Source organism: Vespula vulgaris, chromosome 24 (assembly GCF_905475345.1).
Source record: "Vespula vulgaris chromosome 24, iyVesVulg1.1, whole genome shotgun sequence".
Lineage (NCBI taxonomy): Eukaryota > Metazoa > Arthropoda > Insecta > Hymenoptera > Vespidae > Vespula > Vespula vulgaris.
Genome location: NC_066609.1, coordinates 3,196,145 through 3,210,727, shown reverse-complemented (window position 1 = coordinate 3,210,727; position 14,583 = coordinate 3,196,145). Strand labels below are relative to the sequence as shown.

At 37.6% G+C, this 14,583-nt stretch overlaps 1 protein-coding gene across 8 annotated transcripts in view; it reads right to left on the bottom strand.

Moving 5' to 3' along the window:
* LOC127071942 (uncharacterized) overlaps nucleotides 1-14,583 on the bottom strand; it is a 204,183-nt gene that overhangs the window by 4,418 nt on the left and 185,182 nt on the right. For all 8 annotated transcript variants that reach the window (XM_051011802.1, XM_051011803.1, XM_051011805.1 and 5 more), the window contains 4 exons: nucleotides 5,382-5,539; nucleotides 4,428-4,562; nucleotides 2,442-2,647; nucleotides 353-574 (listed from right to left, as the gene is read on the bottom strand). In XM_051011802.1, the coding sequence (XP_050867759.1) occupies nucleotides 353-574; nucleotides 2,442-2,647; nucleotides 4,428-4,562; nucleotides 5,382-5,539 (721 nt within the window). The remainder of the gene's footprint in view (nucleotides 1-352; nucleotides 575-2,441; nucleotides 2,648-4,427; nucleotides 4,563-5,381; nucleotides 5,540-14,583) is intronic.

Sequence of the window (14,583 nt, the reverse complement as noted above, 5' to 3'; positions counted from 1 at the left end):
CTTTTCTTTCTCTTTCCTTCTTCCATTTTATTACCAACTTTAACGTCTCAACAACGAGGTTTATTATCGCGAAAGCAAGTTTTCCTCAAGACGCGAATTAATTCTCGGTCCCGACCCATCGTGCTTACCATTTTGCACAAGTCATAATTTACCTATTTAAAGCGTTCTTACTTGTCCCATCCTGATGAGAAAACGAAAGATAATTTTTGATTTCGTATATAAAACTATGAAAAAGTAACATTACATTGAATGTCTGACTTTAAAAGTAAAGTTACACGAACGTTATACATAGTTGATCGAAAAAGAAAAAGGAATGAAAAGCGTATCTTGTCTTTTGATGGCATTTACTTACGATGCTAAGGGCGTGCATGATGCAGGCCTGAGCTGTGTTCTCGACCTGGATCAATTCGTCGCAATCCTCGTGATCCAGGCCATTAACGTCGGATCGTATTTTGATCGGAGATAGAGCGGCCTCGTTGTCCGTTGACTTGCCACTGTCAGGGGATGGTATTAGTTCATGCCCGTCAAGATCCTCCTCTTCGACGCGTTCCTCGCAATCCGTGGCTTTGATCTCCTGTTCGGACAAATTAATTGTTCACTCCAATCGCATAGTTGCTTTGTAATTTACATGGAACTTTACTACGAGAGGATCGCGCTCGAATGCAGAACGCAAGGTTACCTTTTCGATTCTTCCCTCACAAAAGTATCTACATACACAGTCTCGATCTTCTCGTTCGCTTCATATACGTGTTTATTTAATATTTATTATCAAAGTACGATTTAGACGAGCTGAAATGCATTCGTTCGCTGTCCGTTTGGTAGATCGATCGTAAATACGGTAAGGAATAAAAAGATGGGGGAAACGACAAGCATCCAAACTGACCCAGATTTAGAAATCTTTCTGCAGATTTTTACGCGAATGGGTGAGTGTTTGGAAATGGAGAAACTAAGAAAAGGTCAAAAATCTCTATTCAGTTGAATAAGCCCAAATGACCGAGACGAGAAACGTCAATTCCATCGGAATTAGCTGTTCTGGGGTTGACATATCGACAGTCGACACACGACAGGGAAACACACGGCGGAGTAATATTTCTTCGGATTGCACGACTTCACGTAGTTCTCCTCTCTTACGTTTCGCGCTTTCATCGCGACCAGGAAAACGTGACCTTTCGACTGACACTACTCTCAGATCTTCCTTCTTTCGCGATTTCGCGAACTCGTACATTACGTCGGTGGAAAATACCGAAAGACGTCCAGGGATTATAAGGCAATAATTTATTACCGCGGAGGAAACTCGGATTACGTGGTGGGTGATTCACTGACTCGGTTACGAAGAATTATTCGCGAATATACTGCTGCACTCTAATGCTATTTTCTTCTTTATAATTTTATATAAAGAAAAGAACGAGAGAATGAGAGAGAAGAGAGGATGCTTTACGTTCTTTCGAAACGGTATTATCACCGGATGGTAGAGTTGAAGGATTTTTTGTTTAATAACGAACTACTCAATATCCTACAACTTTCGTTCTTATTATCTCAAATACATCATATAACGATCTTCTCGAAATAAAATGATAAGATAAAGACGAAAAATAAAAGTAGTAACCTCTGCATTTCGTTTCAGATGTGTTTCAAGATTAACAAACTTAAAGTCACTGGAGATGGAGCTGAGGGAAAAAGAAAGACGAAGGAAAAGAAGAAAATGTCTTTACCTTCGCGCCCTTAGAAACTCGGATCGAAGGAAAAACTGTTAGCTACTCTCTCTCTATGTGGGGTCTTTAGATTCCTGTTATCGGTTAGAATGAGTAAGAGAGAGAGAGAGAGAGAGAGAGAGAGAGAGAGAGATAGGTATATGCCTAAAGGCAAAGCCACATGAACGGCGACTTCCACTTAACTTTTTTCTCATCTCGGAAAGAGTAGAGCAGAGCAGAGAGAGAGAGAGAGAGAGAGAGAGAGAGAGAGAGAGAGAGAGAGAGAGAGAGAGAGAGAGAGAGAGTTCCTCCACCGAGCTTGTCCATCTCGATAAAATCCGCTGCTGGCCGACTACTTAAGCTTTTTTCAAAATCGCGTAAATCGCTATGGGTTTCTTTCAGCTCGAAGAACCAGAGAAGATTTTACCTTGTTTTTACTCTACTCTTTAGTACCTACTCTCAGTTTTTTAACTTTTTTTACTAACGTCATCCGAACTTTCTAGTTTCTAATTTTCTCAGCTAATTTATTACGATTATAGATGCGATCAAGTCCAAGTTATCGTTATTGTTTGCTATAGGTACTATTCGTATAAATAAGATGCAGTTCATTGTTCGTGAAATAAGATTAAATTTAAATGTTTGCTTAAACTTGATCCCATTTCTAATCCAAACAAAGAATGGAGGAGAGAGAGAGAGAGAGAGAGAGAGAGAGAGAGAGAGAGAGAGAGAGAGAGAAAGAAAGTAAATTACTTGAAAGTCCTGAGGCGAAGGCGACGATTCCTTGGCGTGCTGGCTCGGACTTTGTGGTGGACTCTGCGTTGATCTTGGACTCTGTGGCCGTGTACCAAGTTCGTAGATGTTTATCATATGAGCAGCTTGAGCGTGAACCATCAGTTCCCATGCCGTTGGAAAGGACACCTTGCAAAGCACACAGAGCAGTGCCGTCGTGGAGTCTCCTGTTCGTAAACGTAACAAACAGTCTTGGTCAGCAATCTCGTCAGACTTCCCGACGACGAGCTTACGACATATGCAAGCTGGAGTTATGTCAAATTTCCATTTTCATCATCGTATAAGTTATTCCTTTATCAAAGAAATTTTTAACGAATAAAATTTTTATCTTTTCGAGGGATTTATGATTTCTTTTTTGTGAACGTATGACTTGGGATAAGAGATCTGCAGATAATGTATTCTATTCAGTATTTTTTTATATATTTCTATCATTATGAAAATTTCATTTTCAAGTTGATGAGAAATGGAAATTTCAAGTATGCTAAGCTGCAATACATGCTGGATCACGTAATTGGAACTGTCTCAATGTTTTCGTAAATAATCGAATATATGAAACAAATTTAAGTTCCATGTAAAGAATTATAAGGTACAATATACACTGGAAACTTTTTCGTTAAAAATAAATATTTTTACAGAGATATCGATAAGCGGTTCCGTTTAAGTAAGTGGATCATCCTATACGTATCTATACAATACGCAGACACAGCTGCGTATTGTGTCCCTCGTGAGATAAACAAAACTTTCGTGTAACCATATTGCATGAAAAAGGGTTGAAGAAATTCTATTTTCCGAACGATATCAATTCGTGAGCACATATTTTTTTTATATATTTAATGTCTATACCTTGTTTGTCAAATTTCTCGTGAAATATAATGAGACGATATTGATCGCGGAAAGATAAAAATGAAGGAATAAACATGAACGTTAAGAAGGAAAAATATGCGTTACGATCATCCTACTTTGAGCTGTTCCGAATGTTTTCTTCTGCCTTCTGACAGTACACTGGCAAAGAGACAGTGAAAAACTATCGCGAAAACGTTCAACGTCGTTCTCAAAGATATTTATGTATCCGAGATGACATTTTCAAAATGAATGATATATATATAGTTGGATTTAAAATATTTCACAGAAGTGGAATATTTAAAATTGTTTCTTGAAAAAGGCTAATAAACTGGGAACAATTCGATAATTCTGTTGGATTTATTTTCGAATCTTTCTACTTTATAATGAAATAAAGAAGAAGAAGAAGAAGAAGAAGAAGGAGAAAAAGAAAAAGAGATGGAGGAGGAGGAGGAGGAGAAGGAGAAAGAGGAGGAGGAGAAGAAGGAGCAGGAGGAGGAGGAGAAGAAAGATAAATTTCTACGTTTCTTTAAAGGATCTTTCTTATATAATGACAATTGAAAGAGGACCAACATGGATTTTCTTTTTGTAGCTTTTCTATTTAATAATAAGCGAAAAGTCGAGTAGAAACATTTTTCAAACAAAGAAGCGAAAGACTGTAAAGATATTTCGATCCCTTTGCTTGGATTTCACTTCAAAGAGATTTTTATTTGTGCGTATTTCTAATGTGACACACAAAAGAAGAAAAGCAAGAAGAATTTGTCTTTAAAGGATCTCTCTTTTTTGATAATGATTGAAAGAGGATGAACGTGAATTTTTTATCTTTTTTAACAATAAACGAAAAGTTCGATGGAAATATCAACGAGAAAAATCCATACTTTCGTAGAAACGAAAATATATTTGAGAAAAAGTATAATAAAGACGAACGACTTTCTTTCTTTTGTCTTCTAATAACGTAGAAGAACGGTAGGAAAGATTTGTAAATAAAAGATGAGGGAGAGAAAGAGAGAGTGCACCTCGCGAGAGGCAGTGGTTGGCACTCGATCGGGTCAGAGACGCGTCTACGTACCGGAGGGGCGCGCCTCTAACTTTCTTTCGAGTACATACTTGGGGCGGCTCCGTTGAAGGTGTGACATTTACATGTGAACCGCAGTTTGCAGTAGTTCCGCTTGTGTTCGAGCAGCTCCCCGAGATCGGTGAACATTTCCCTGCAGTTGCCGCATATAAGTATGTCTGGATTACCTGCAAGTATAACACCTCTGATAAATACGCGTGCAACGTGAATATCCTAAAGAAAAAGATAGATAGGTAGGTAGATAGAGAGATAAAGATAGCGAGAGAGAGAGAGAGAGAGAGAGAGAGAGAGAGAGAGAGAGACACGTTTATCCGCATAAGCTTGTATCGTCGTATTATATAAGAGAATCTGAGAACGCGAGAATGCACTTATTCGTGAAGCTTTCGAGAAGATGAGTAAGCTTCTAGCGTGCAAGTTGAATTTTTAGGGAAATTTCTGAACGACCGATCATTGGTTAAGTGCATCGAGAGTCCGTTTCATCGTGGAAGAAGGCAGGTAAATGGCGAGTGCGGTTTTTACGTCGAAAGATCGTGCTTCTAAAACTGTGAAATCAACGGCTTTAGAGGCTGACGTTCTCTTTCTCTCTACGATCATCCATTAAAAAGACTGGGGCCATCAAAGGACTACGTTTACGTTCACGTTCTTTCTCTTTCTCTTTTTCTCTCTTGGTGTCCTGGTCAGCACTTTACGGGAAAACTGCCTGTAGCAAGAAAATAATTGTAGTCGTCCGGAGATTCTCTCCTTCCTTTTTTTTTTTTATACCATTGAAAAAAGAGGGAGAGAATCTTTGGAACGTGATTGTTCCTTATTCATTGTCGAAATCGTTGAAAAGAACAAAGTTTCGTGGTCAGTTCGATGAATCTTTCAAACAGGAGGAGAATCAAACAGGACGTTAATGAAATATTATAGATAAATAATAGTAATAGTTATTTTTGCAATTATAAAAAAAGGAATAGAAATGACGCCACGCATCTCACTGTACTCACTGTATACTTTGAGTTGATTCAAGTCCGGCACAGCGGCAGTATTGTTGCTCGGCTGTTGTTTCTGTTGCTTCGGATGTTGGGATCGGGCCGGTGGCATCAAACGGGGTCTTTTCAGAGGCGGTGCCAAACGAGGCGGAAAAGCGGTCGATGCATAGTAACTGAAAATAAAGTTCCATCTTGTAATTGGTGATTCGAAGAGGGAATCGGACGCGTTCGTTTCATTCTTAATTCTTAATTAATTAATGATTATCTATGAAATAACGGAAACAGAGTATAAGAACGTTGAGCAGTTATTACGTAAGTTATCATACAAATATTTTAATATTCGAGAACATCCTAATTGCTATTGTCGACATTTTTAAATAGGATTATAATTTAATATTAATGCGTGATCATTATTAACGACAGTTAATAGCATTTTTTTTTATTGATATGTCGAAACAACTTGAATGTATTCGAAGCACGAACGATCGAGAAAGAGACAGTGACAAATTTACGTTATCAGCGAAAACATGCATTATCCATGCAATAAACGATGGTCGAATAACAATGAACGATATAGTGATAAATTAATTACGGATTATTAGGATATAAATTTGATTTTCCGTATCGTTCGTGCAATGATGCGCATGTATCATTCGATGAACGTTAAATTAAAGCTCTTCTCGGTGGGCCGCAATTAACTCTTTTCTTTTTCATTATTAATTATTCATTGTTATCATCGGTTTTTAAATACCAGCGTTTATCTATTTCTTTTCTTTTTTTTTCCATGCGAAAACGAATGTTACTCGAATTGCAGCAAAGTGAGTTTATCGTCGATATTCGTGTATGTGTTTGAGTATTCGTACACGCGTACAGGTTTCCCATGAAACTTTCGAATTTTCTTTTTTTTATTTCGAATGCTACTTATAATGATTTTTGAAACGTTTGGAGCAACATGCTGTACGAAACGAAATTCCGCGATGATGTGATCCAATTAGTCCGTACAACGGAAGGTAATACAAAATTATGAACTTGACATTAAATTCGATTGGGAAATGTAGCCCGTTAACGCTTCTGTTGTATTTTATCTTTCGAATAAAAGCGACTACTTCAAAGAGATCGTCGTTTCTGAACATATATGTATATAATACCTGTATATGTATGTACATATAATTCGTAATTTCACAATTTCGGAAAAGTCAATTTGTAATATGTAAGTATATGTAACAGGTATATATTTATCTATTATCATAATGCAAAATACGATTGCACAAACTAAAGAAATTAACATCGAGATTGCGACAATTGAAGTATTCGTAGTACTTTCTGAAGGAGGAATATTACGGAAATAAAATAACGTTACTCTTCGAGTAATATCTAATATACAATTTGGATATAGCTATCAAAAGATATTTTGACAATAAAAAAAAGAAAATCAACTCGTTACGTTCAATAGTTTCGAAAAAGTCATTTTAGAGTACTACTTTGTATATATAGTAGTAGATATATTGTGGTTAACACACACGTAAGACAAATAAATTAGATTTGAATAATTCATTAAGCGTTGGCTAGTAATGCGGTATTCGCGAATTAAGATTAAATTATTTGGTGTTGGACGCGTGAAACTTTTATTCTCGGCATCTGAAATTTCAACTTGGTTGCCGTGAGGTTTGTACATAAAGAAAACGCTTTTGAATCGAGATATATTTATAAAATGGCTCGAGATCGATTAATTTTCGAACAAACAATTAATCATTAACATAATAAAGCACGAAAATGTGTTCCGTTCGTATTCGCGAAATGTTCATCATTTCTTCAATTACTTCTTTACTGTATTTGTTTGCTTGTTTATTACTGATCGTTAAAATTAATTTCATAATTAATTAACATTCTCTCTTAGATTTTTAACGATGTTTGTCTCGAATAAAAGGTCAGCTCGTTAATGTAAATTCTATTATTGACCATTAAAAATTCATCGTTTGTCGTTTAATAATGTTTGTTTTTTTCACTCGTATCTCGTAGCGAAACGTTTTCTGATCTCATGATTGTATGATTAATTTCGTTCTGTGAGTTTTCATAATTAATTACTGACAACGTTCTCATTGAAATAGAAAAGAGAAATGTATCCGTCAACATTCGCCGAACTATTCGAATGGAGAAGAACGAGATCGACAAACGAGGAAACTATGTAAATCGACGAACATCTTCTGTTCCAAAGTCGAAATCGGACATCTTTACGTATCGGCACGTAACGAAGCGACGACGAATTTCATTCGTACGTGTCCAGATTCTCGACCAGAAAACATTCTCTATTCCTTATCGATTTGCGAGTCGAAAGAGAGGGAAAGAGAAAAAGAGGAGGAAAAGAGAGGGAGAGAGAGAAGGAGAGAGAAAGAGAGAGAGAGAGAGAGAGAGAGAGAGAGAAGATAAACGATTCTCTCGTCTAGTAGCGCGTATAGAAAAGGAAAGAAGGTTCGATCGGTTCATAACCAGTACTCCGACCAGAAGGAATAGAAGCATACAAACGCACACAAAAACGCATACGCACGTACACTATTCTTTACTCGACATGGAGTGAATTTAATCGTGCGTGTTTAGACTTTCGATAAAATCGATCTGGCATTGGCAAAGTGTGTACGACGAATAGAAAGAGATAGATGGATAGATAGATAGATAGATAGAGATGGAGAGAGAGAGAGGGTGGGAGAGGGGGAAATAAAATGAACAGGTCGAAGAAGGGAGATAGAGAGAGAGAGAGAGAGAGAGAGAGAGAGAGAGAGAGAGAGAGAGAGAGAGAGAGAGAGAGGAAAAAGCGAAAAATCCGCAAGCCCTCGTATTTATCCGGCCATGTACTTCCTCTGTCTGTCCCGTTGCTTTTTGCCCTCTCAAGCCTCCCTTGAAATAAAAGTCCCCTGTCTTCTTTGCGTTCCCCTCTATGCGTCCTGTGAAAGCAAAAGAGAGGAAGAGCACGACCTTCTGCTTTTCCACCACCTTTTCTAGCCATCCTCCGTATCTCTACCTATCTATCCATCTATCTTTTAGCCCTCTCCTTCTCCCCCTCCCCCTCTCTCCTTTGCGCCAATGGCATCGCTCGTAGTATATACGAATTCGTGCCTTCCTGGCGTTGTTAAAAGTTTCGCACGACGCGCAGTCGGTCGGAGTTTCTCTCGGTGTTTCACTTTGAAACTTTCGAATAATAGGCACGATTCTAGGGTGAGAGGGGTGCTAAGCACGAGAAGGGACGAGTGAGAGAGATGTCATCTTCGCCAGTACTTCCTGTCGTCTCGACCATTTTTCTTTCTCTCTTTTTTCTCTTCTCTTCTATTCTCTATCTCTTCTTTCTTTAAATCGATCTCTATATCTCTCCTTTCTTTTTAATTTTTTCATATCCCTTCGAAAAACAAAACCATGTCCAATTATCGGCCGACCGAAACTTAACCGGCTTTTCGAACCTTTCTTATTCGTCATATTTCTTTCGATCATTAACACAGTCACGAATTTTCGCAAAACACGTATACCTATTATTCTAGAAGTAAGAATCGATCAGTGTCAACAAGGCGGTACCTTAAATCTCGAGTAAAAGTCCGATTTTTCCTCTCTTGCACGACGAAGAAAGATATCGACGGCCCATAGTCTTTCACTCGAGAAGGACCGGTCTCTTGTTGAACAGACGAGAGGTAAAAAATAGTCGAATGTTTTATGGGAAGAAGGAGCCTAGGGTGAGGCAGAAGAGGTAGAAGAGGAAGAAAAGGAAGAAGCGAATAAATCGACAGATTTTCATCAAGAAGCAACGTTGAGATACAAGCTGGTCCGGTCCAACGAGTTCTGTGATTGGCACCAGTGACAATTATTTGTTTTCCACAAATCACCTCATCCCGTTGAGTATCCTATCCACCCCAAGAACATTGAGCTTTTCTTCTCGTTCCTTCTATTTTTCTACTCTCTTCTATGTGTGTATATATACTTTCGATGAGGTCACTACCACTGTTGCCAGCAACAGGAGTAGCAAGCCCTGTTTCGTTTCTTAGATCGGCAACGTGCCCTGTCCAAGACGTCTCGATATTACCGGGACCAATGAGTCGTTGTTAGAACTTCTCCAACAGAACGTAACACGTTTCCACCTTTATATACGCGCGTGTGTGTATGTGTGTGTACATATATATATCGCACTTTCTTTCAGAGACGTCCATTATCCGTTATTCAATGACGATTTTCTCGTAAGATCATCGAGAGAAACGAAAGAAGAGAGTGATATGAAGAGTTAAGACTTTACTTTCTTTTCTCTCTCTCTTTCTCTCTTTCTCTTTCATCGCATTCCTCTGACGAGTTTCTTATTTTAGAAGTAAATCTTTGGGATCATATTCATATATACGTTTTATTTAGTATTACAATACCGTTTATTTCAAAGATAACGTGTTTAAAAAATAATTGAATTGTCTTCATAATTTTTATCTTCAATTCAATCAATTTTTATCTGAAATCTTCCTTTCCTTTTTCTTCTGTTTCGTTTTGGAATACTCGAAAAAATTTATTTATGTATGTGTTTAATTGTTAACGAAGATGATATTCGTCGGTAATTATTTTCGTTTTACTCAGTTACATCTTTCAAATAGAAACGATCTGTTAAGAAAAGAATATAAATATTAAAGATAGAATTTTAGTAAGAGTTCGACAAGTTAATATTGAATATTAAATTAGTTAAATTTGTTTTTATCGTTCTAACAAATACTATAATTATTCTTTTGACATAAATATGAAAAAGATTCGAATTTTTAATATTTAAATATTTCACCATCTATGTATTTTTCTCTTTTTTTGTTCGTAATAGCTACGCCGATATGCGTTATTAGCGTTCGACGACAAGAACGGCTGCATTTATTATTCGCTCTATAATGCAACAATTATTTACGATGATTAATTGAAAGCAAATAATCGAAGCATCCTCGGAGACTCGATACGAACACGATATTGTTGGCGTGGAACGCAAGTAAAATTGCAGCGCAAGGCTATAATAATATATAATATGAAACAAAGGTATTTCGTGGTTCGAGTTTCTGGGACGTTTCTTTCTCTTGAACACCTGCGTCCACCATTTTCTCTCTCTATACATTTTTCTTGCCTCGATTCTTTGCAAATTGACGATACTAATATCGTATACAATAAAAAAGTAACAAAAAAAAAAATCAAATTTGTTCACACAATGTCATAAAAATCTCATGACCCCTATTGGTTGATTTATAATAAGAGAACATAAAAACGAATATTTTTATTGTGTTCTATTCGATTTATGTAAATAGAATAATTAAGATTTCCTGTCTCGCACTGTTGTGGCAACAAGCCGACGTTTTCCCATTTTTAGAATCCCCATAATTTATGTAGTTCCCAGGGGTAATACTTAAACCCGAGCATCCTCCAACCGCGAGAAATTGCAACATTTTTCCAAGATAACGCGTTCGAGCGTTCCTTTGTGGAGATCCTGTAAGCCTATTATAGCATCTGTATTTCTCTCTCTCTTTCTCTCTCGGTTTTTTGTCTCTATCTTTACCGTTTCCTCTCCTATGTCTCCCTTTCTCTCTCTCTCTGTCTCTCTCTTTCTCTCTTTTTATGTACATATATCGAGGACGACACGTATAACAGCTGCTCCGTCTGAATGGATTTTAATGAAATTTGGTATTAGAGGCCCTTGACTAGAATTCATCCGCTGAATTCGAGTTGCCTCGACGTCGGTCCGATCTGAATACATATGCATGCACTCATCTCTTTGGTCCTGCCGCTCGTAAACGGTCTCCTCATCGTCCTCTCGTGGTTACGATCGATCGCTTTTCCTATCTCATCCTTTACGTATCATAGTACGTTCGATTGTATTACTTTTGCTCTCGAATAAATCGCCTTTTATTTTTTGCTAACTATATCCACTCGTGATGTAATAATGCAAATATATTTCTATTTTATGTCGCAATGATTTTATTGAAATTGTAAAATAAATTAATATCAATGATGAAAGATATTTGGACAAACGTTGGTAGATCGATCGGCTATTTTCTACGTATTTCCTGTTGACGACACGAGTTAAGGATCAACGAGAGATTCGTGGTCCTTCGTTAAATTTCTCGCTTTCATCGAGGACAGAAGAATGAAACGATGTTACAGGACGCGTCCCAGGACTACATTTCAACGTCGCAATTATTACGACTTGGCTGGCTTGTTGCTCCAGGCAAAAAGAGAAAGAGAAAGAAAGAGAGAGAGAGAGAGAGAGAGAGAGAGAGAGAGAGAGAGAGAAGAGCCGCGCACTCCCATAAATAAACTTTCTGTCAGTGGCTCTCGACGCGACGCTATTTTCTCGAAATTATTGCATTTCTCATGACCGATGCCACGATTTTATTTCAACACGTCGTTTTTTTCTTTCTTAACGATATTAGGTGGACGTGAAGATTATGTGAAAGATCATTTTTTACATTCTAAAGCTTATTAGAAACTGATTTCGTTTACGATTAGACGTGACAGCTTAGAGGAATCCGATTTGAAGCTTTGTGTCGCGGCATATCGAGGAGATGATTTAATATACGAAAGTAAAGTCTTATCCGACGTAAAAGGAGCGACCCATATCCGTCAATCAGAAATGACGAATTAGAAACCTTATCGAATAGTTGATAATTCCCTGTGTGATGTTCGCTATTGGTACGAACGATCCGTCAAAATTGAATAAAGATTTCATCTTAGACGATGTTAGTACACGATTATTAACGAAATTAATGAGTATTTTTCGATAAAGATCATTTTCGTGCGAGCGTTTAATTATTCGGACTTCTTCGACAAGCGTGAAGCGCTTTTCTTTGTCATCGAAAATTTATAGAAAATTGATATTTTTATTTCCATTATACGAGTAAAGTGCTACTCTAGTTAACACGGTTATCCAGATTCGGGCTAGCTGAATATACGATGCACTGTGCATTCTCATGATATATGGATACTGATGATGTCTAACGGTCGTCGGAATATCCACGCGAATAGCTCGAATGACATTTCTACGTTTTACGATCGTACGAAGCGATCGTCCGGTGCCCTTTAAAAGCCAGTTTACGTGCCATTTTATTGCATCGGCAGGACATTTGTTCTCTCTTTGTCCATCTCTTCCTCCGGTACCATTGTGGAAAGTTGCCCTTTAAGAATATCAGCCAGATTAAAAATTGCGATTTTATTGACTCTTATTATGTTCCGATAATGTTCATTATTCCCTTTAATTTAAACATATACCTAATTAATTATTAGTATAGAATAGTGGTAATAACATTTGTTTTAATGGCAATTCAAAAATATATCTATCACTATTGAATGTTTTTATTGTTATATACATATATACGATTCATGAAAATTTGGCAATCTCTTTAGAGGGTTGCAAGCTATAGTATGCGCACTACTGTTTTAGGCGATCAAATGAATCGTTCGATCTATCGAATCAATTCAATTTTTCGTTTGGTTAGTTGAATCATTATTGGATACAAATGTAGATTAATTATTGAGATGGATCGAATAAAAGAGAAAAATTGTCTAAACGGATTTGAAATGCATTTTATGCATTTATTTATACGTATAACAATTTTTCTTTCTCTCTCTCTCAAAAAGAAGTCACGTTGATTTTACAGAAATGATTGTGTGCGAATCGTCTTTATTCGTTGTTATTACTTTTTTTCAGTAAACCCGTCCGACCAACGACCTAAATTAAAATTTCTTCGGAACGTGTGTCTCGTGTTTTACTTTTCGGACGGTGAATTACGAGGAGACCATCCAGTGTGTACACGTATGTACGTGTTAATGAAAAAGTACGAAGGAGCAAAAAAAGAGAAAAACAATGGTATTTGTTTTTGTTTTGTTCTTTTTCTTGCGGAAAGGAGTATGAATGTGGTCATAGTATCTGATCTGCTTGGAGACTTTGCTTAAGCTCTTTCACCTCCACCTCCACCTCCTTCTTCGATACGTAATTAGAAGGAGCAAACTTCTTCTTCTTCTTCTTTCTCTCTCTCTCTCTCTCTCTCTCTCTCTCTCTCTCTCTCTCTCTCTCTCCTCCCTTGCTCGGATTGTCTTGCACTAATTTGCATTGGTTTAACAGCCAGTTTCAGGCTGCTTGGAATTACGTTACGGTGGCAACCCTTTAATTTCGACGAACGTAACTACCTATCTTTGTCTCTCTCTCTCTCTCTGCCGTTCTACACGTTCATTCACGCTCTTCTCACCATCAGAGAATTGCTGCGTACAAAGCTGCAAAGCTACCCCTCCTCTATTCCTCCTCCACCTCTTTACTGGACGGCAACTCGTTACCCGATCCTCGTTGGAGTTCATAACGCACCCTTTCGTCAAAGGGAGATTCTATTTTTCCGATCGATCTTTGTATTCTTCCAAACCTTCTGTCCCTTTTCAATTCGAATCTAATATTTCATCGTTTTTTTCTTCTGATCCGAGACAGAGATCGTGAAAATGAAATGTTTCGAGGAAAGTGAGTAGAATGCTTTCATGAAACAATTAATTCGCGATACTAATCTCATAGACGTCTTCGTTTGTAAAGTAAAAAGAAATAGAGCATGAAATAAAGCGGAACGAGATCGACTTTGGTGAATGCTTTCTCCGTTTTGCAAAGATAAATGAGTGTTCTTAAATTGTTCGTGGAAGACAGTGAAGAAAAAGGGAAAGAGCGGAAAGAAAAGAAAGGAAAGAAAAAACCAAAAGCAGGCCAAGAACCGAGTAGCGTCATACGGACCAAATCGTGCAAGTTTTCTCGTGAAAGGAAATGAGATGACGAGAAATATTCCTGTGTACTTCGTACACAAAATACGCATACACTTACAGAGCTAGACCCTTATAAAGCTTGAGAAAGTTCTCCCTCGTTCTTCGAAATCTTTATAATAACTCCCTCCCCTCCCCCTCTCTCTCTTCACTCTTGGCTCGCCTTTGTTCGTCCTTCTTCTCTTTCTTCATTCACCTTCAACGATTACCCTTATATACCCTTATATACTTATTCGTTCAGCGACACACACGCAGGCACGCATGCATACACATGCAGGTGTCTTTAAGATTCGTTCGATCAATCTCGACGATACTAAAGATCGCTTTCCATTTGAAGATATCTGGCGATTTGTATAGCTTCGCACAAAAAACTTTCCTCTCTTTTGCAGCGATCGTTATTTTTCCATGGAACTTTATCTATCTTTCTCTCTCTATCTCTTTG